General features: G+C 47.1%; 2 protein-coding genes across 8 annotated transcripts in view; one reads left to right on the forward strand and one right to left on the reverse strand.

The window, feature by feature from the left end:
* Window positions 1–7,984, forward strand: part of FHL2 (four and a half LIM domains 2) — an 83,107-nt gene extending 75,123 nt beyond the window's left edge. For all 4 annotated transcript variants that reach the window (XM_002709708.5, XM_008253074.4, XM_051834948.2 and 1 more), the window contains exons 5-6: window positions 1,473–1,659; window positions 7,376–7,984. In XM_002709708.5, the coding sequence (XP_002709754.1) occupies window positions 1,473–1,659; window positions 7,376–7,527 (339 nt within the window). In that variant the 3' untranslated portion in view covers window positions 7,528–7,984. The remainder of the gene's footprint in view (window positions 1–1,472; window positions 1,660–7,375) is intronic.
* Window positions 7,985–10,238: 2,254 nt separating this feature from the next.
* On the reverse strand, window positions 10,239–20,247 carry C2H2orf49 (chromosome 2 C2orf49 homolog). Of its 4 annotated transcripts, XM_070068705.1 has the most exons (6): window positions 20,069–20,225; window positions 19,487–19,660; window positions 17,590–17,756; window positions 14,962–15,088; window positions 14,716–14,838; window positions 10,239–13,196 (listed from the first exon to the last, which is right to left on the reverse strand). In XM_070068705.1, the coding sequence occupies exons 2-6, from the start codon at window positions 19,499–19,501 to the stop codon at window positions 13,140–13,142; spliced, it is 489 nt and encodes a 162-aa protein (XP_069924806.1). In that variant the 5' UTR covers window positions 19,502–19,660; window positions 20,069–20,225; the 3' UTR covers window positions 10,239–13,139. The 4 variants fall into 4 exon arrangements, with proteins under 4 accessions (XP_069924806.1, XP_008251319.2, XP_069924805.1 ...); XM_008253097.4 differs by lacking the exon at window positions 19,487–19,660 and having other exon boundaries at window positions 20,069–20,247; XM_070068704.1 differs by having other exon boundaries at window positions 14,716–15,088.
* Window positions 20,248–22,189: the final 1,942 nt, after the last annotated feature.

Below are 22,189 nucleotides of genomic sequence, written 5' to 3' on the forward strand. Positions count from 1 at the left end.
AGGAAGCATCTGTAGGAAGATCAGCCGTGATCTATGGTTTAATGTCAACACTGCAGGATAGGGGCTGGCGCTGTGGCATAGTGAGTAAAACCACCACCTGCAATGCCGGCATCCCAGATGGGTGCAGGTTCAAGTCCTGGCTTCTCCACTTCTGATCCAACTCCCTGCTAATGGTCTTGGAAAAGCAGTGGAGGGTGACCCAAGTTCTGGGGCCTCTACTACCCAGGTGGGAGACCCGGAAGAAGCTCCTGGCTCCTGGCTTCAGCCTGGCCCAGCCCTGACTGTTGTGGCCCTCTGGGAATGAACCAGAAGATGGAATCTCTCTCTCTCACTCACTTACTGTAACTCTTTCAAATGAAATAAATAAATCTTTAAAAATAATGCAGGACAGAAGGAGTCCTGAGCTGTAGCCCCTGCTCTGTCATGAACCAGCTATTCACTGATACCTTCCTCCTGGCCTCAGTTTGCTGATCAATAGCACTGCAGGCAATACCCATCTCGTTTCACAGGCTAAACATGCGGCCCAGAGGGGTGGCCAGGTGTTTAGCTCAGTGTTTGGGGATTCCAGAGCCTAACCGTGCGCCTGCTGGGAGGTGTCTGCCCCATCTTCCGTCACCGTCGTTCTGTTGGACCCCTTGTGATGCCTTACCTGGCTCCATCACTGATCCGTTTTGTAAATGACTCTGGGAAAGCGAGAGGAAAATTCTAGGCGAAAGCCAGTTCTCTGACATCTGGCTTTGCAGCCTTTCCTCACGCTTGTTCCAAGACCACAAGCAGGTTTCGGGCTCACTTTCCCCCAGACTTCCACGATTCCTGCCCTTCCCGCAGCATCAGCAGGTGCAAATCCCGGAGCTTTGCAAGCTCTTTCTCCCACGCCCAAGTGGCTGCTTAGACTGAGCCTGCGAGTGGTGATGGAGACGTTATTCTACCTGCTGGGCTTCACACCGAGCACTCGCTACAGATTTGCACCTGGAACCTTATCACTCCCATCTCACAGATGAGAAAATGGAGGCAGAGGGATCGCTAACAGTGGCTTGCCCCAGCCTCAGGGCTGACAAGGAACAGGTTAGGGTTCATTCCTGGTCTCCCAATAAAGTTCTGGCCAGGAGACGGCCCCTGGGCTGCCTCCCCGCTCCTGGAGCTGCCTCCCCGCCTCTCCCACTCACATCCCCAACCCCACCGACGTCCGTGCCTCAGTTTCCCCGGCACCCCTCCTTGGGGCTGCAGGCAGATACCTGAGGACCACCTGCCCCAATGGAGAACACAGAGACTGTGGCACTGGAGCTCGAATCCGTGGCGGCCACGCCGGGGTCTGCCCAGGAAGTGTGAAAAAGTAGGGTCTCGGTGACTTGAACCACCTGCTGGCTTTCTGGGTGAGGATCTGGTGTTGCCCGGTAGCATCAGGGGAGCCGGCGGATGCTGGCTGAGGACAGAGGCTGCCCTCACTCTGTACCATGCCTTGCCTCCTGCAGCCCATCACCACGGGAGGCGTCACTTACCGCGAGCAGCCCTGGCACCGGGAGTGCTTCGTGTGCACCGCCTGCAAGAAGCAGCTGTCCGGGCAACGCTTCACGGCGCGGGATGACTTCGCCTACTGCCTGAGCTGCTTCTGCGACCTGTACGCCAAGAAGTGCGCGGGCTGCACCAACCCCATCAGCGGTGAGCACCCCGGGGGCCACACTTCATGGGGCGATCCAAGGGCGGGACCAGGCTGCCGCTTCCACGGGCAACCATGCATGTCCCCAGACATTCTGGGTGCCCCTGGTTCTGCCAGCAGCAGATTTTCCACCCTGCTGCCTTCTGCTCCTTGGCACACAGCATATGCTGCGGCGGCTGGCCGGCTGCTTCCCCTCCAGCCCACCTGATCACTGAACCCAACGTGGCTGGTCTCAAGTTCCTGGCTCTGCTTTGGGTGGGACTCTGTGACAAGCACACAGGCACGGTAACAGTGGCGTTTTTAGGCTCACCGGCTGTCCTGGGTTCTTAGAAATGTCCCCTGGCACTTACAGAGTCTTTCCTACCACAAGACCATAGCTACATGCAGGCAAAGGGCAGTCTGGCTAAGCGAGAGACCAAAATCTGTTGACTGGGAGGCCCTGCATGATGGGACTACACCCTGCCTTTTTGTTTGTTTGTTTTAATTTAAAGATTTATTTATTTATTTGAAAGGCAAAATTTCAGAGAGAGAGAGAGAGAGAGAGAGAGAGGGAATCTTCCATCCGCTGGTTCACTCCCCAGATGACTGCAATGGCTGGGTTGGGCCAGCCCAAAGCCAGGAGCCAAGGAGCTTCTTCTGGCTTTCCCACACTGGTACAGGGACCCGAGGGCCATCTTCCACTGTGTTCCCAGGCCACAGCTTAGAGCTGGATCAGAAGTGGAGCAGCTGGGACTTGAACCATTGTCCATGTGGGATGCTGGCACTGCAGGTGGCGGCTCTACCAGCTACGCCATAGCCCCAGCCTCTAGTGCTGCTTTCACAGTAACTTAATGTTTATAAAACTAACCTCCATAAGTTACATAGTCCACATAAAAGCACTTCAAATTAAAAAAAAATTTTTTTAACCTATCTTCATTTTGATTTGAAAGGCAGAGAGAAAGGAACAAAGACAGAGAGACATCTTCTGAACACTGGCTAGATTAAAAAGCCTGCAACAGCCTGAGCTGGGCCAGGCCGAAGCCAGAAACCCAGAACTCAAGCCAGCTTCCCACAAGGGTGCCAGAGACCCAAGAACTTAAGCTATCACCTGCTGCCCCCCAGGGTGCACATTAGCAAAAAGTGTCAGATATGGGTGTTAAATGTAGTTACCACTGTAGAACTGACAAAATCAGAAAAAGCAATACAAATTTTTGTATAAAATTCGAATTCTCTGAAAAGCAGAGAACATACAGAGGAACCTAAGTATGTTGAAGAACATACAAAGAATTCTTCAACAAAATATTTGTGGAAAAGTGGAATTAAAAAATAAATTCAAGGGCTGGCACTGTGGCATAGTATGTTAACCCTCTGCCTGTGGTGCCAGCATTCCATGTGGGCGCTGGTTTGAGTCCCAGCTGCTCCACTTCTGATCCGGCTCCCTACTAATGGTCTTGGAAAAGCAGTGGAAGATGGCCCAAGTGCTTAGGCCTCTGCATCCACATGGGAGACCCGGAAGAAGCTCCTAGCTTCTGGCTTTGGATGGGCCCAGCTCCGGCCATTGTGGCCATATGGGGAGTGAACCAGTGGATGGAAGACCAACCTCTCTGTAACTCTGCCTCGCAAGTAAATAAATAAATGTATAAAAAAATATAAGTTCATTTTTGGGGTGGCGCTGTGGCTTAGCAGGTTAAGCTGCCGCTTGCAACACGAGCATCCCACATGGGCTCTGGTTTGAGTCCTGGCTGCTCCACTTCCAATATAACTCTTTGCTAAAGCGCCTGGAAATGCAGCAGAGAATGGCCCAAGTGCTTGGTCCCCTGCACCCACGTGAGAGACCCAGAAGAAGCTCCTGGCTGCTGGCTTCAGTCTGTCCCAGCTCCAGCTATCGTGGCCATTTGCGTGTGAACCAGCCCATGGAAGATTTCTCTCTCTCTCTCTCTTCTTCCCTCTCCCTCTCCTTCTCTGTTTCTCGCTGTCTCTCTATAATTCTGCCTTTCAAATAAACAAAAATAAATCTTTGAAAAAAGGTTTATTTTTGATGAAAAAAAATCCGAAACCCATACATGTTTTTTCATAATCTGCATTTCCTGTGAACTTCTGAAGTCTCCCACATAGAAGGACTTTCAGATTGCAGCTAGAATTGAGAGCCAGATTCCCGAACAGTTCTACAGGACGGAGAGCTTAAGTGACGTTTCTAACAGAGCCTTACTGGTCCCTTTCCTCTTTAACAAGAATGTTAGTGATTTTTGTAAATTATTTAGAAGTTGATATTTTCAAGCTTTTTATGGGCAGTGATGCTTCATGCACACATAGATATATTTAATCCTCATTATTCAGTCTGAATTTGCAAATTTGGCATTTGAAACCGCAGGATCACTACGTAGAGTGCTTTCCGCATTCTGCAAACACGCACAGGACAGCGACAAACCTGAGCCGGTTTCAGCTCTCGTACTGTAATAGTGTAGTGACGGTTTTTGCATATTTCTGGGGGACTTTTTTTTGGGGGGGAAGGGAAATTCCTCTATTTTAAAATGATCCCCAAGCAAATTGTGTCCAGTGTCCCCGAGTGCAGGAGTGTCACGTGACTTCCAGAGAAGCCGCATGTGGAAGAAGCCCCACTCAAGAATGAGTTAGGGCGCCGTGAGCCATCAGCGCTGTGGTAATGAATCAGCATACTGAGCGAGGTGTCTTCAGAAACACGGGAAGTAGCAGCTTGTATAGACTGGCTGATGAGAGCACTGTGGCCAGAGGCTTGGAGGAACTGAAGCCTGTATTTCTCTTCGGAGCAATGGCTCAGTTTTTGCTAATTCAGTGTTTGTGGGAATGTTCTGGAACATAACTACCGCGAATAACCGGAATCCACTGTGTACATGTTTCCTATAGGAGGCTCCTCCCCTTTGGGCTGACGTGGGCTCTCATTTCTGTCACTCACTCCATTTGTTGGCATTTGAGAGCACAGAATGGAGACAGGGGACTTCCCTTCTGGGCCAGCCTGCATGGCGCCTGTCACTAACACCCTCTGCATCCCCTCGGCTAGTCTCCTCCTTGCCCCCGGCTCTAGGGTGCAGCAAAGCCATGAGAGGTGAGAGAGACAGAAGCATGGGGTGTCAGGAACTCCAGGGAGTCCCAGCAGCTTCTCCTGGGCTCTGCAGGCTGACTCAGGGTGAGGTCCATGTGCCAAGAAGAGAAACAACCACTTTCCAACCCTGCACCAGCCCTGCCCCTAGATCAAGTTAGTGTCGCCTCCACCTCTGCTTCTCCAGCTTGGCTCTCCGCTGCAGAACCTAGCCGGTTTCCTACATGACAGATGCCCGCGTCATGATTTATTTGCGATGAGCTGGGTGTTGGAATGTTTCAGTTTCCCAGATATGCAGGGAAGTTAGCTTACCCCACCAGCTGAGTCCTGTGCAGTGCCAGGCACAGGATCTGTGAACCCTTGGTCTTTCATGGCCCTTGGGAGTCAGATTCGTGAGGGCAATTGGTGGTCTAGAAACACTGTTTATTTTGGCGTCACTTTCTTTAAACCATAAGGCGTTTAGGAAAAGAGATCTGCAAAGCTTCACTAATATAAATATCTGCTCCATCAGTAGCCATCAGTGTGGTATTAGAACTGGCATTGCATGTCTTGGGTTCAGGTCCCAACCCTGCAACTGATTGGTGGAGGAAGATTAACTCTAAGCTCTCCCTCCTGTACAGAGTTTAATGCCCAGCACCAGCCTAGACAATTCAGTTATAATGCGAAGGGCAATGCCATGCCAGAATCCCATATCTGAGAGCGAGAGCCATTTCAGGTCCTGGCTGCTCCACTTCTGATGCAGCTCCTGCTAATGGCCTGGGAAAGCAGCTGAAGATGGCCCAAGTGCCTGGGCCCCTGCACCCGTGTGGAAGGCCTGGATGGCATTCCTGGCTCCTGGCTTCAGCCTGGACCAGCCTCTGCCATTGCAGCCATTTTGGGAGTGAACCCTGGATGGAAGATCTCCCTCTTTCTCTCTCTCTCTCTCTCTGTTTCTCTATCATCCTGCCTTCTAAGTAAATAAATAAATTTTTCTAATAAAAAGTGTTACAACGGAAATTAGCTGGTGAATTACAGATTCCTCATCTAAGTCTGAGACCTCAGATTTTAGAAGTGGAGTGGTCGGTCTGCTTGCTTTGTTTTAGTATAGTTCATTAAGACTTTCTGGAAGGAATTCTTTGAAGTTGAAATTCATGACCCCCATTTCAACAGAAGTGACTTCCATTCTGACATCAGCATATGCGTTTGATTCTGTTTTATTCCAGGTGATGAACAGCAGCATAAATCAACTGTACCCAGTGTAATTAAAACAGTTGATGGGAGTTAGGCATCCAATATAAAGCGAACAGTTGTAATGAGATACTACTTTTCCTATGTACAATTACAAGACGGCCTTGTCCCTTGCCTCCACATTTTCCTGGTCTGTTTCCATGTATGCTAACAGCCTCATCTTATGCCCGCCCCATCTGACTGCACCGCCTGCGTTCACGCTCCTGGAGCTGTGTCAAGGACTTTACTCTGAGGAAGGCCCACTCCTTCTTCCCCACCCCCACACCACTTAGTTGCTGGGGCCTTCCCTGGCCGCCCCACCAGAGAAGATGAACCCTTTCCTCTTCTACATTCCTTTTTTTTTTTTTTTTTTTTTTTTGACAGGCAGAGTGGACAGTGAGAGAGACAGAGAGAAAGGTCTTCCTTTTGCCGTTGGTTCACCCTCCAATGGCCGCCACGGCCAGTGCGCTGCGGCCGGCGCACCGCACTGATCCGATGGCAGGAGCCAGGAGCTTTTTTCCTGGTCTCCCATGGGGTGCAGGGCCCAAGGACTTGGGCCATCCTCCACTGCACTCCCGGGCCACAGCAGAGAGCTGGCCTGGAAGAGGGGCAACCGGGACAGAATCCGGCGCCCCGACCGGGACTAGAACCTGGTGTGCCGGCGCCACTAGGCGGAGGATTAGCCTAGTGAGCCGCGGCGCCGGCCCTTTTTTTTTTTTTTTTTTTTTTTTAAAGATTTATTTATTTGAAAGTCAGAGTTACACAGAAAGAGGAGAGGTAGAGAGAGGTCTTCATCTGCTGGGTCACTCTCCAGTTGGCCACAACGGCTGGAGCTGCGCCGATCTGAAGCCAGGAGCCAGGAGCTTCCTCCCGGTCTCCACATGGGTGCAGGGGCCTAAGGACTTGGGCCATCTTCTACTGCTTTCCCAGGCCATAACAGAGAGCTGGATCGGAAGTGGAGCAGCTGGGTCTCGAACCAGAGCCTAGATGGAATGCCAGTGCCACAGGCAGAGGATTAACCCACTGCACCACAGCGCCACAGCGCCACAGCGCTGGCCCCTCTACACTCCTTTTAGCGCTTCATTTATTAAAGCTTTAAAAAAAAAAACCTCTGGGCAGCAGACACAGCAGGCACAAGGAGGGCCTGAGGAACCTGCTCCCTGTTCTGTTTCACGTGGGAAAACCTGCAATAAACTAGTGAACAGATACACACAGTAGGCCCTTTTTGTAGTATCACATCACTTCAGGGCCAGGCCCTGTATGTCTTTGTTCAACGTCTGTGGGCTCATGCAGGCTGCACTTAGTATCTGCCTTACACACAGCTCTCTGTCCAAAGCACACAGTGCAGACTTGGAAGAGGAGCCCGCGAGGACTCCTTCAGCCGTGGGGCTCCAGTCTAACCAGCGAACCCTCCCTTCCTGCCTTCATTCAGTGGTGGTGTTGTTCTTTGTTAACAGGAATTGGTGGCACAAAATACATCTCCTTCGAGGAGCGGCAGTGGCACAACGACTGCTTCAACTGCAAGAAGTGCTCCCTGTCCTTGGTGGGGCGGGGCTTCCTCACAGAGAGGGACGACATCCTGTGCCCGGACTGCGGCAAAGACATCTGAAGGCCCCGCGGGGATAGCGCGCAGTCGCTGCTTGAGTCACACACACACACACACATTTATGTATTTTCTTTCTCCACCAGCAATATTGTGCTCTGGCTTCCACCTGCCTCATGTGCTTCTCAGTGCTAGTCTTGTCTGTTTAAATCCTTTCATCTTCGGGACTAAGTCAGTCCCAGGGAAAAGCGAGAATCCTCATGCAACCCTACGTGGGAAGATAGTTTGGAATTTCTGTAGTTATTAGGGCCAATCCAATTGCAAAACTCCTCTCGAATGATGTCTTTATAAGCTTATCTTTCTTTTCACTGCATATTTAAGTGCAATTCGCATATGTCACAAACTTGACTTTTAAGAACTGTATAAGGTAATGAAGCATTGGTACCTACAGCTTTTAAACTTCCTGTTATGTAAAATCGAAAGCAAGAGTATGTGATTTACAATAAAGTTATTCCAGACAGAATGTTTTGGATTAATGATTAAACGTTGGGATTCTCAATGTAAGGACAACTTTCTTGCCTGGCCCAGCGATTGTTCTGTGCCCTGCAAGTTCTGATGTGCTGGGACCGGAAGTGGTGTCACTACTTCCAGGAAGCCTGCAGATCCATGTCTCTCCTGCCTCTTCTCTTTCTTCTCGTTTCCCAAGTGCTCCCTGGAACGCACTGCTCTGCATTTGAAGCCAGTGACAGGCAGGGCCATTTGGGTGTCACTTTTCCTGGCAGATGCTGGCTTTGTCCCACTGTGATGGATCTCCTACACTGAACTGCTTTCTCCCCCATCAAGTGAAGGACTGGGCAAGGGCACAAGCAACTTGAGGGCCAGAAGTGACATCCTGTTCATCTTTATACTCAGTATCCTAGCAACTGAGGGCATGTAGGAAGCCTTCAGTGTTTCTGCAAAGGGAATGATAGAATCATTGCTGTCAGAATACTACTCTGGGCGCCTAGGTTTACAGTGGCTGAAATAATCTTGGATAGCCTGGTTCTAGCTCGGGCTCTGCTTCCAATACAGCTTCCCATGAATGCCCACCCCAGGACAGCAGCAGATGATGGCTTACTGCAGTTCCTGCGACCCGTGAGGGAGACTGGGAGTGAGTTCCTGGCTCCTGGCTTCAGCCTGGCACATCCACTGCTATTGCAGGCACTTGGAGAGTGAACCACCGGATGGGAACTCTTTCAAATAAAATGAACATTAAAAATAAAAAAAAATTAAGCCTCAGGATTTTCTCACTGGCCCTTGTCTGATACCTATCTATTGTTGCGTAGCAAACTACCCGCAATACTCAGCGGCTTAATACAACCCCTGCTGTATTCACTCACAATTCTTAATCGGCAATTTGGACAGATGTTCCCTAGCAGAGAGGCTGGGGGACAGGTGACTAGTGGTCACGCATCTGGCATGGCCAGATGGCTATTGGCTGGGACATGTATTTGCTGTGGGCAAGCCTGGGCTTTTTCTTCTTTTTTTAAGATTTATATATTTATTTGAAAGAGTTACAGAGAGATCTTCCATCTGCTGGTTCACTCCCCAAATGGCCGCTAGGGCCAGGGTTGGGCCAGGGTTGGGCCAGGCTTGGTCAGGCTGAAGCCAGGAACCAGGAGCTTCATCTGGCTCTCCTACATGGGTTCAGGGTCCCAAGCACTTGGGCCATTCTCCACTGCTTTCCCAGGCACCTTAACAGGGAGCTGGATCACAAGTGGAGGAGCTGGAGTTCAAACCGATGCCCATATGGGATGCTGGCACTGTAGGCTGTGGTTTCAACCTGCTGAGCCACAGAGCCGGCCCTGGTTTTTTCATTTCTCATAGCAAGGATCCAGAAGTGACCAAAATATTCATCTGCTGAAGCACGATTTAAGGCCAGGCCAGGGGATACTCAGGTGTTGGGAAGCAGATGGCACCTTTGAGGAATGAACAGATTCCGCAGGTACTAAAATGGACCACAGGCAGGATGTTCTTCCTGGCAGCTATCCACAGCTGCCCCTGAGTCATTACCCCTTTAAAATAAACAGCCTTCGAAATGAGCACTTGAAGTAGCTTCTCACCCCCCCTTCACTGTCCCTATCATGTCACGTCTTTATTTTCTATCATTACAATGATTCACTGTTTCATTGATCACTTGTATTTGCCCCCCAAGAGCTACAATAGTAGACACTCAACAAATACATAAACCATTCACATCTTTATTTTTTATTCCACCCTAGGAAAGGTGACCGACTTATTAGACAACTGAGATGGTAGTCACCTCAGTTAGTAAAACATTTCCAATTTCTAACTGCAAGTAAGATCTTTTTGTGTTTCCTTTGTAGAGATTAAAAAAAAAATTTACTTCTTTTTTAACATTCAAAGTGGAGCGTTACCTAAGTCTATTCCAAGTTAGTTAATTTGGAGCTTCAGTCTTCAAATGCAATGGCATTAAGATCCAGTTTAGAAATTCAGTTTTTAAAAATCACTCCAATCTCTCAACCGAACTTCTGGTTTGCTCCACTTTGTGAAGTTAGCTTACACTCTGGGAAGGTCTGGGACCAGTCAACACTGCAGCCTCTGTGGCATCGTGATATCCCCCAGACCCTCTCGTTCACAGAGGAACCCAAGACGTGGCTGGACTATTAGGATCAGTCAAGAGTAACACTTTGCAAAAGAGCTTACTCAGAAAAGATCAAATCATTACACAGCATTTTCCCATTTTGTTTTTCTATGAATGACAGACTTACTCATGATAATTTTATTTAGTTTATTTAAATAAGGATAAGGCTACGTAAAAGACTTTTTTTACATACAAAAATGTACATTACAAGGTTAAACTTTTCGGTACTGAATTACAAAACCTGCACAAGCATTTAATAAAAGAGCACACTTAAAAACGTTTTGACCATTTTGTTGCCTCTAAAAATGACTGAAGTCCCACGGAGTAAATAGAGGAAGCTCTTACACACTTGTGTTTAATCTACTGGCAGTTTCACTTAATGTAAGTTTCAAAAAGGTCATTGCTATTGAATGAGTCTCTAGCTCAGTTTTAGAATCATCTCTCAAAACTTAAGTCAACCAAAATATAATTTCAAATAATAATTCCAATCCTGAAGATTTTAATACTAGCAAATATATAATGGCCTCCTAGTAGCAGCAGTAGAACCAAACTTCCAAGAGCCTGGTAGCTGTCTAGATTCTAAGGCTGCTTGGGAAAACCGTCCTGCTTACACAGCCACTGGCAAGCGGTTCAGTGCAGGGTCTTGAGGCTTTCCAGAGTCCACACAGCATCGATGATCCCTCAAATGCAAGAGGATTGGGAGTGAGCCTAGCTTCACCCTTAAGTGAATGAGTAGGCCAAAGAAATACAATTTGCAAATTTAAGCCTGAAGCTTAAGATCTACAGAAAGGAGAAAGGAGAATGAAAGTAAAGAAGGCAAGCATACGGGGAAGGCAGAAAAAGGGAAAAAGAAAACAAAGAGGGAAGAAAAGGAGAAAAAAAACAATGCCCTCCCACTAAAAAGACAGGAAGTGGTACCTATAACTACGCCTCACAAGCCACCCACTGGCTCCAACGCCATCTATTTGCCTACTCCAATAATAAAAACATCTGGCTGCCCTGCAATGTAGATTCAAGAGTGACAACATCAACCCACAGTAGTGAGGGAGGGGTATTTCAAAAGCGTTTACCGTTCACAGCGAGCCCGCCCCCTCGGTGACACCCGCCATGCTGCTGCTCCACACTGCCGTCACTCAGCCGCCTGGAGCCACGCCGTACCCCGCACACTCAGGAGGCACAGCTCTGCAGTGGCGGGGTGATGGCATCCGGAGTACATGATTCAGTGCTTCTCCACGCCTCACTCAAAACACCTCGACAGTAAGCTGCTGCACGAGCAGTGGCTCTGAATGTTCATAATATAAACTTCAATTTGAAGCAACAGTGTTACACAGTTCAGCTGTTATTATCAACCTACTCTGTAAGTTAAATATACAAATTAAAAATTAATTTCACTGAGTAACTAAAGTAAGTTCCCACTGACTGAAAATCGTCAAATGGCTAACTCTCTCTTCACTGAGAGAGAAGTATAGATGAAAGCAGAGGGGACAACTGAATATAAAATATAATTTGTCATCCTACCCTAAAATCTGTACTTTTAAAATTACCCTTAACATGGATTTACGCACAGGATCACAGCTGCCCATCGACAACATCACACACATCAGCCCTGCAGATAATCACACATTTGACAACTAACTATAACACTAACAATGTTTTCATATCAACTGTGTCCTATGTGTACAGATTTACAGTCTCAAATAAAGGCAAAATGGTTAAAAACTACCAGGTTAGAGTCCAGTGCAGTACTTACCTGCAAGGCTGAGTTAATTTTTTGCAGGGCTATTCAATAACTGAACTACAATGCTGCTTTTAACAAATCAACAGAGGAGACTCCTCTAACATGTGTTGAAGATCAATCACACAATGGAAAAAAGTATAAAGTACCCTTTGCTTTTGATTAGAATACACAGCAGAAAAGTAGACGCTAGAACTTACAGACAGAAGGTAAACTCTATTTTCTAATTTCCACCACACAAGTAGAATGGCTTTATCACTAGAACATAAAATAAATGAAAACCCTTGGCAGACAGTTCTGTGTGGACCAGTCCTGTGGACGCTGTCCGCACCACACCACAGGAATCCTGTCCAGCTGGGAGTCCATCTGTCCCGTGGCTCCAGCAGCTCCTCTGCAGCTCTACTGCAGATCATACCGATTATCCCCCTCACCAAAACACTTCCTGGACTCTCCTCAATTCCACAAGTCTAACACTCCTCCCTAGTCTCGAAACTTACTACCATCAGGTACCACTTCCAACATGACTCAGCCTGAAGATCTTTAAATCAACTTCACCGCGAGATTGAGCTCCTAGCAGGGAGAAATGGATGAACTCATGGAGTGAGCTCGGACTGCTCGTGAGGAGGAGATGTGACTGAAGCTTGACAAGAACACGTCCAAGGACGGACAGTGAGCCCGCGGTCAGTCAGTTCCATCTCAAATTCAAGAGAAGGAGGAACAGCAAGCACTGACTTCCCTTTTGCATTTTATGGGCAGAAGCAATGCAATCAAGAGCAGTAGTTTTAGCTGTCCATTCTGATTAGTTGCACAGCAGTACAACAAAAGATGCTTTTCCTGGTGAACCTCTGAGGGTAAGTGTGGCAATATTTATGAAAATACTGTGATGAGTTGTTATATGCTTCTGCTTGGGAAAGGAAATTAGTAAAAATGAAAAACTCGTAAAATATTTGAATTAAAAAACCTCAAATTTCCCTAAAGACTCTGAAAGACACTAATGAGAATAATTCCTAAAATTCATTAAATGCTTTATGCCAGACTTGTAGCTAATGATCTGACGAGGGTAAACATGAATGTATACTAAGTCATTGTTTTAAAAAGAAATTCTTTCCCTATCAGGAGATGAAAAGCAAGAATTTTTAAAAAGGAAGGATAAGAAGAAAAGATTATTCTTTTGAACCTATTTTAAACCTCTTAAGAAAATTCCACAATAATCAGGATCTCTGTGAATACTGTCAAAATAAGTGAACTTGTTTGAAAAACTACAATTACAGTTATATTTACATTTTTGGAAACTTTCCTTCATGGCCATGTAACATGCTGTATCTTCCTCTTTGCTTCTGGGGGCTTCAGGTTATTCTGAAAGACATGAACAGAAATCAGTTTAAACACATAGAAAAGTCAAGAAATGTAGAGGAAAACCACAACATTTGAAACCTTTTAAACCACCAAGGTTTACTACTGATACATTCTCAGAAGATCACTGCTGCCACCTGGTGGGAAGATACTTCCAAGAGACTGGCTTGGGGGCGGGGAGCCTCCCATGGCTCATGCTTTTCTAGCTCTGTGGCTCTCACAGGTTTGCACTTTAAACTGAAAGCATGCCCAGCCCAGGGCTTTAGCCCAGAACAAGCCAAAGCAGAATTCACAGAAGGCAGGGGGGTGAAGCTCTAACTTCCTTGGGTTGGGTTTTTGGCATCTCCTTAGGTGATCCTCATACGCAATCAGTGTTGAGACCCACTAACTGCTCTAGACCAGCTTCCTGCCTGCCCAGTCTATCTCCTAGCACTGCACAGTCCAGAGTCAGCTGGCAATACAAGATTTACATCCACGTATCACATCACATCACTGAAGGAGTCAATTCCTTTGGCTGCTTGAGAGCCTGGAAAAAGGCAGCCTGGAGGCTCACTCCTTATTGCAATTTCTGAGATGTGACTTGAGTCCTCCAACTCTGAACCCACAGCTTCGTCCTCTCTCCCAGAGAGCTGGCTCAGAGAATGGAGGCAGCACAGGTGTGCTGTGTGTGCCCTGGTATCACAGGTTTCCCACTACACTTACTCCCTCTGGAATCCTGGGTAAGCTTCTTTAAGCTCTCCAGGCTTTTGTTTCCTCCCCTGTGATATGGGAATAACACTGCCAACCTCACGGGGCTGACAACAAGGTTTAATGAACTAACTGAAGTCAAGAACTAGTTAGGCAGTTTCCTTTTCCAAAGTCCACTATGTTAGAATGTTTGAACTTCTTAGTGTTTTGATCTCTCTGACATGCCATCAGAAGATGGTAACAGAGCCAAAGTACAGTACAGGGTGCAAGGGCCCAAGTACTTGGGCCATCTTCTACTGCTTTCCCAGGCCATAGCAGAGAGCTGGATCGAAGAGGAGCAGCTGGGACTAGAACCAGTGCCCATACGGGATGCTGGCACTGCAGGTAGAGGCTTAGTCTACTATGCCATAGTGCTGGCCCCTCTGGAGCCAATTTCAAGGTAAGCACAAGTGACAGACTTATGGTCAGGGCCCAAATGCTACATAATACATGTGTGACTGGACCCTGAGCTAGAGTTTATCCCTAATAAAGGAATACTTGTCTTTTAGTTTCAAGATTGTTAAAGGAACTAAATGAGAACTCTAAGCAAAGTACCTACAGACTCTCTCTCTCTTCATGCAATTTAAGCAGAGATAAAGTGAACACAGTTTTAAAAACATCATTCGCTATGGATTTTAAAATTCCAGGGTTCAAACACTCAAGCAATGAGATGTAAAAATCAGAGCATCAGAAGGCACAAGAACAGCACGCGGCAGAACCAGCCACTTCGGGCTGCGAGGCAGGCTGCTGCAGTTGCACTCACAGCACTTGTTGCAGTGGAAACCACCCCACTTACCACAGGCTCTGCCTCTTCCTTAGGAGCCGCTCGCTTTAACTTCACAGGAGTAGTTCCCACAGGGGACAAAGGTGGCGACTTCACAGTGCACGAAGGACTTTTCCTATGCGTTAAGTCATGATTCTGTTTAGTGTCATTATTATTGTGTTCCGTTTTATTGTTCATAGGCAAATTGGAAGACAAAATTAGGGGTGCAACATTTGAAGAATTTGATAATTTTCGAAAGGCATTACTGGTAAAGCTTGCCTGAGGGGGAGACTTGAGTTGATCATTATCTCCATTTTCTGTTTTTTTCACTTTTATGCTTGTACTTGTTGAGCTTCCATCAAATACAATGAGGGGTCGTTTCCTTAATCCATCTACAGTGTTATTCCTGAAATTAAAAAGATGCACTTTTGATAACTCCATCTGGAGCAGCACCCTAGATCACTGGAATTCAAAGTTAAACAAAAACCAAGATTTATTGATAAGACTAAGCTGTGGAACATGGGACTATTGGAAATGAAAGTTTCTACAGTCACTGTAAATAATTTTCTAGTGCTTTGAAGTTCAAGATATTTACAACAAATTTAAAGTTCACTTTAGAGAATACACAAAGGCACACCTATTCTAAAATACTGATTAACCCACTTACCCCAGAACTTCAAAGAGTAGTTCCTAACAGAAGAAATCACCAGCTTAGTGAGTCTTGTTCATATAATCAGCTGTTATTTAGAAACGATAGTAACCAATAAAACTATGCCAAGAGCACCCCTGTGGCATATTAAGTCATTGTTTTAAAAAGAATTATAAAAAAACGAAGCAGAACAATCTATATTCACTATCTCTAAAGCAGGCACTTTCCAAATTCACTGTAACATTTGTACAATTTGGTGAAATTTGGTGAGTCTGCATAGTTAGCCTCTGGAAATCTAATTTCCACTGTCAGTCATAACATTTGCATACAGTTGTTTACAAATTCACTCCAAGTTACACAGCTCGTTTGTTTAGGGTACAACCCCGAGAAGCACGCTGAAAGAACTGGAGCAGCCAGTTATCAGCAAGAACACTTGAGCCTTGCCACTCGGGGTGGCGGAAGCCGGGGCTCCAACCTGAGCAACTGAATTAGAATCTGCATGTTAGCTGTATCCTAAGGGGGTGGGCCAAACTTACCCCTCTTGGGTGCCACTGAACATCACCTGGCAGAAGATGAAAGCATGCCCACGGCATGCCCAGTGCCAACGGGAAACAGACTAAGAGGAAGATTTGTTAGCTGGCAGGCGCACAAGGTAAGATTAAAGTTGGACAAGCCTCTTAGACCTCTTAGATCCTTCCGGCTTTGATGCTGTGATTCAGGAACCAAATTGTCAACTTTTAAGATAAAGACAAAGATCTTTTCCAAAATGATACCAAGGGACTGGTAGCAACGGTCATATGGCATTTGCTCAGAGGAAAAGTCTAACTAGGCCTGAAAGTCTGCTAACGTGGCCAATAAACCTGAATGTGCGATTAAGAACTTATTGCCTGAACAAGAGCCAAAGAAAAGGGAATTAAAAGGCATATGCAACATAACTCAAAGGCTATGTTAACACTAACACACAGTGTGTACCAATATGCAACCAATGAACTAAAGTGCTTTGCCTGAACTGAAATGCATACTTGGTCAAAGCAAGATCTACAGCTTTTCCCAAAGACCGTGAGCAGAACGTCTCCTTCAACTGTTTTCATCCCTGGGGATACAATCGCAATCTTGAAATTCACTAAAACCGCCAACCAACTCAGAGCCACGTGCTCCTCCTTTTAGCCACCCCACTACTACAGTGCCTTACAAACAGAAGGCCCTGAAAAGAAACTAAGCAATTGATCATCAACACCCACTTGGGATAAACAGACGTGGAAGAGATAACTAGCTCACTTAGGGAACCTAGAACACTCTGTCCTCATTAACTAATCAGACACCGATCAATCAAATAGAATGTTCTAAAAAAAAAAAAAGAAAACTTAATTTCTTTGCGGTTTTATGGAACATCTTGTAAGTATTAAAAATTTTACACAGTTTACATGAAGCTTGATGATATAATTTTCATTTCTGCATCATTTAAAGATGTTAGAGTCTTGATTCATCTTTTTCCTCAAAATTCAAATTCTGCTGGCTCTACCTCCAAAACATCCAGACTCCAATTTTCTAAATTCACTACGTCCTCAAAGCTGTTACTCCTTGCCTGGATTACAGCACAGCCTAATTGCTTTTCCTGCCTACAGCTCTGCACACACACTATCAGCCACATTTTACATTGCTCCTTGGTAAGAACAGAGTTATCCTGCTAAATTGTACATATGAAGGTACCACCACCACCATTGGCTCAGCTCTCTCCAATGGCTCCTCATCTCAGAACAAACTCAAAGTTCTTACAATGACTTACAAAGCTTCTATGATCTCACCCCAATTACACCTTTTTCCTCTTATTCTCTCCACTCAGGTCCTGACGGTTGCTTTGCTATTCCTGGGCACACTCCTGATCTAGACTCCTGTAACCTGCCTGGAACGCTACATTGCTCAATTCCATAGAGGTCTCGCTAGTAAAATGTCATTTCTCAGTACAGTCACTCCTGGGCACTTTACTGACAATTCTGATCCCCTCTCCTCATGTTTCCTTTCTCTTAGCATGTAACATGATTCAATACATCATACACTGAAGGTTTTTGTTTTTCCCAACTAAAACATGAGCAGGGAATTTTGTCAGCTTTACTCACTGATATAAGGGCACAGTGTCCCATGGTGCTCTGTAGTTAAGTAATTTTTTTTTTAAACTTTAGTTTACCTGGAGGGGAAAAAAAAGTAAAACTGCTTAAGTTACATAAATTTAAATGGAAACTGGAACAACCAAGAAGTACCTTTTAGTCTCATTTTTCAGCTCGTGTTGTTCTCTCTTCTTTTCCATCACTTTCCCCCACCTGTTCTTTGGCAAATCCCTCCGAGGCAATGGGATGGCATGCTGGACATAGAGATCAGTAAGACTGTCTTTGTTTACTCTCACATCACTTTCAACGGCTATGCTTTTCTGTGGGAAAGAAAAAAAGGAATTTAATTTTAGTAACCAATCATCTCATCAACCCGTAAGGTAAAACACAACTCTTTAAATAATACATTATTTGAACCATTTCACAACCACGTGCACACTGGAAGGTCCTGGAACATTCTCAAGCAGTATTACAGGCAGGTTAGGCACTACAACTATTAGCTTCAGGCTCATCATAAAGACAATGGTCACACGGCCTCAGTATGAAGAGGACGGCTGTCCACAACTGCTCAGACAACATACTAGGCATGAAGACGACTTCCAGGGCTTCTTAATCTATAAAGGGGATTGCAAATGGGGGACTGCCTGGTGAAAACAGACAAAAGCCGATGACAATAACAATGAGCACACTCAGTCAATAAGTTACCTTGAGTGTTACTATTAGGATCAGACTAGTGCCCTATCATTTCTCACGTTTTTTCTTAAATTGGGGTTCTTTACCAAGATTTAAAATAGCACAGCAGGCCTCTTACTGATGAAACTAGGCCTCTTACTGATGATAATAGCAGTACATCAGAACAGCCCGCTCCTCCCTCCACTCCCACCCCATGTTTTCCCTGGTCTCATCAAGTAGCGTCCACTCACTGTCCCAACCATCCCTATCTAGATCGTCTCACCCTCCCTCAACATCACAGGAAACACAGAGCATGAGGGACAGGGACAGGCACAGAGGCGAGTTTGCATTCAGAAAGCCGAACCGAAAATGGAAACATCTCGGGTCCTTCAAGTTCCAATCAGAAAGGCCTGCAAACGTTTGTGCTCAGTACAACCAACAGATCAATGTCTTCTGATAAACTTCTGCCAACTCCCTTTTGTTAAAAAAAACCTGAAGTACATTTTAGCTTTATCCACAAGCATTCATGGAGGAGAGGCCATGTGAGTACCCGCTGAGAAGGCAGCTATCTGTAAGCCAGGAGGCAGGCCCTGAGCCAACACCAAATCTCCCGGCATCCTGCTCTTGGACTCAGCCTACAGAAGTGTAAGGAACGAATCTCAGGGTGGGGTGGGGGGACGGTGGGGTGGGCTTTTCACGTGGTATTCACTCGAAGGCAGGGGAAACCCTGCGGATTCTCTTGGACAACGTTCCCAAAGGATTCAGTCACATTCTTTTGCCCTTAAGGGCAAGGACTCTCCACCTGGGGCTTTGGGACTAGCAGCACAACTGGTTTAAAAAATGCCATGTTGCAGGCCGCACCCTTGATCTACTAATATGAACGCAGTCTAGGGATGGAACCTATCAATCCGTGTTTTAATTACACGGTGATTTTGATGTTCTAAAAAGTTGCTGTATTGTGAGGGTAACTGACATGATTAAAATAATTCTTTGATGCCAGCGCTGAGGCACTGGGTTAATACCCTGACCGCAGTGCCGGCATCCCATGTGGGCGCTGGTTCGAGACCCAGCTGCTCCACTTCCGATGCAGCTCTCTGCTATGGCCTAGGAAAGCAGTAGAAGATGGCCCAAGTGCCTGGGCCCCTGCACCCGTGTGGGACCCAGAGGAAGCTCCTGGCTCCTGGCTTCGGATCAGCACAGCTCCAGCTGTTGCGGCCATCTGGGGAGTGAACCATCAGATGGGAGACCTAACTCTTTAAATAAATAAATAAATAAATTCTTTAGCAGCAGGCCTGAGGAAGTTAGAGTATGGGACGGAAATCCCTGTATGCTACATAAACACCCTCCCCCCCACCCTGGGAAAACTTCAGTAACTCACTATTAAGCATCTCATTTTTCTTCAATGTTTCCCCTATCATCGCAAGCCGCACCAGCTGAAAACGTGCCAGCGCTCCACGGAGAGCCGGGGCCCGGAATTTTCCTGGCGGCATCACGCACAGACGGTGTGCCCCGAAATGCGGCACCTCACCTCCCCGGGACTCGGGTTCACCACCTTTAAAAGGAGGGTAGAGGGTGTGGAACGGTCGCGTTCTCGGGGCGTGCTGACCCAGGCGCCCGCGATGTCCACTCTCTGTGCCGACCACTCTCCGGCACCTCTTCCCTAGCGCCCCTCTCCCGGAGGCCCCCTCGCTCCCGTACACCCGGGGGTCGCTCGGTGAGACAGCAGAGGCTCGGGTAGACAAGTTCTACTTCCCAGGAGCGCCTGCGAGTCTAAGGACGCCTCTTCTCTAAACAGGGCACGACCGGGACACCTGGCTGCGCTGTGTGGGTGGAGGGTGGCCGGTGCCGGGCAGGAGGAGCGACGCCGGCGGGAGTGTCTGTCGTCACCGTGGGCTACTCGGGGACAGCCCAGGTGCGAGGGCCTCTCCCGGACAGGCCCACCCGCCCCGGCGTGCCCGACCTGCTCCAGGGTGAGGAGAAGGAACTCCTGCGACAGCAGCTCCGGGTGCAGCAGCAGCTCCGAGTCCGTACAGCTGCGACCGCCCACATCCCCCGCCATCGTCGTCGCCAGGAGACCCCGGCCGGCTACCCACAAGGCTCCGCGAAGGAAGCGGCCCGGAAGTGACGCCTCCGGGCAGCGACTCGAGTGTGTCGTCACTCTGCGTGCGCCGCGGGCTGGCCGTCCGTTTCGCTAGGGGGTGTGGTTCCGGGTCGACGGTCGCCTTCAAGGTTTCCCAGGGACGAGAAGGAAAAAAAAAAATGAGTACTGTCGGGGAGAAACGAATGGCCTGTAGAGTTTTGAGGAAGAGAGGAATGAGCGAAATTCACGCAGCTGGCCGCCATTGGTCGCACCTGCTGTGATGTCCAGTGGAGAGGCCAAAGGGATTCTCGAGGCGGCCTCGAGGGGTGGTGGTGGGGCGAATAACATTATTCCAGATAGGGCACTTCTGGCTGAAAGTATCCTTTCCCTTTTTTCAGCCTTTTTATTTGTCTTCTAATCGCCCTTCTATATTTAAAAAAAAAAAAAAAACCCTGCAATGCCAAACATTCTATTTAGTTCATTCTTCCACTGACTTAGGCGCTAAAGTACGAGGATTTGTTCTCTGAGATAATACTTGTAACGAATGAAACAGGTCACGTACGAAAAGTAACAGCCCACCGAGAAAGGCGGCTGAAAGCACAGACTTGCTGGACATTTGCCGTGTTCTGGGTGCTGCGTTTTACGTGGATTATCTCGGAAAACATTGAGGTGTATTCGTCATTATGAGAATGTCTGTTTTTAACTTGAGGACGCTGAGGCCTCGGATCATTTGTTCAAGGTCGCAGGAAGTAGCACGACCAAGATGCTAGTACGTTTTCTCTGTACCTACTAGGAACTGACGGATTTTGGTTGGAATTGTTGGTGTCAGCTATGATAATTGCTAAGAAATTTTTGCTTCTCTTATTCATACGACAGAGGTGTATTGTGCGCAAATATTTTGCACATTTTTGCGACTTCTATGGTATTTTATCATTTTCCTGCAAACTATGACATTGTTGATAAAAATATGAATTGAGAATACCAAAAGATAAGTGAGGGACTAAATTTAGAAAAAAAAAAGATAAAGCTGGGAGATGTTTTGCAATTTTTTTTTTGACAGGCAGAGTTAGTGAGAGAGAGAGAGAGAAAGGTCTTCCTTCCACTGGTTCACCCCCTCAAATGGTGGTTACTGCCAGTGCGCTGCGCTGATCCGAATCCAGGAGCCAGGTGCTTCCTCCTGGTCTCCCATGTGGGTGCAGGGCTCAAGGACTTGGGCCATCCTCCACTGAACTCCCGGGCCACAGCAGAGAGCTGGACTGGAAGAGGAGCAACCAGGACAGAACAGGTGCCCCAACCGGGACTAGAACCCGGAGTGCCGGCGCTGCAGGCAGAGGATTAGCCTAGTGAGCAGCGGCGCCGGCCTTGCAATTTTTCATAGTCATTTAGGCATGTGCTAATTTATGTCTAGAAATTGACACCTAAGACTGAGACTTAAAAGTCACCCGAGTTTATTTTTTATTTTAGTGCCCATGAAACTGATCTAAAAGAGATTATATGTCTTGTCCAAAATGATGAAAGTCCTAAATTTTGAGGTCAGACAGGTATTAAAATACCCTAATTTGGAGGTTAAGTGTACAAACATTAGCCCTGTGATATTAACACCGTGATATTCCATATCCAAAATCTGTTGTTCATAACAGATCCTGTGACATTATTTCCTTCATTTCTCGGAGGCATACTGGTTAGTGGCAAAATAACCTGCGGTAGGAGGAGTCTGTGTTTGAAACCAGACAAGGGCTAAAATTGGGGTCTGCTGCAATTCGTTAATCGCTCCACTTCAGTCCCCTCATCAGGAAAATGCTGTCTTACAATACTGTGCAGAATGCTCGAAGCAGTAGAGATTGTAACACGCTTGGCACAGACCAGGTGCCGACGACCTGGAAGCTGGTTTCCCACCATGGGAGGCAATCCAGAGAAAGGGAAACAGGGGAGGCTTTAGAGTTGCCCTGACTTGAATTAGAACCTGGCTCCCGCAACACTAGGACTAACACTTCACCTTGC

This window comes from Oryctolagus cuniculus, chromosome 2 (assembly GCF_964237555.1).
Source record: "Oryctolagus cuniculus chromosome 2, mOryCun1.1, whole genome shotgun sequence".
Lineage (NCBI taxonomy): Eukaryota > Metazoa > Chordata > Mammalia > Lagomorpha > Leporidae > Oryctolagus > Oryctolagus cuniculus.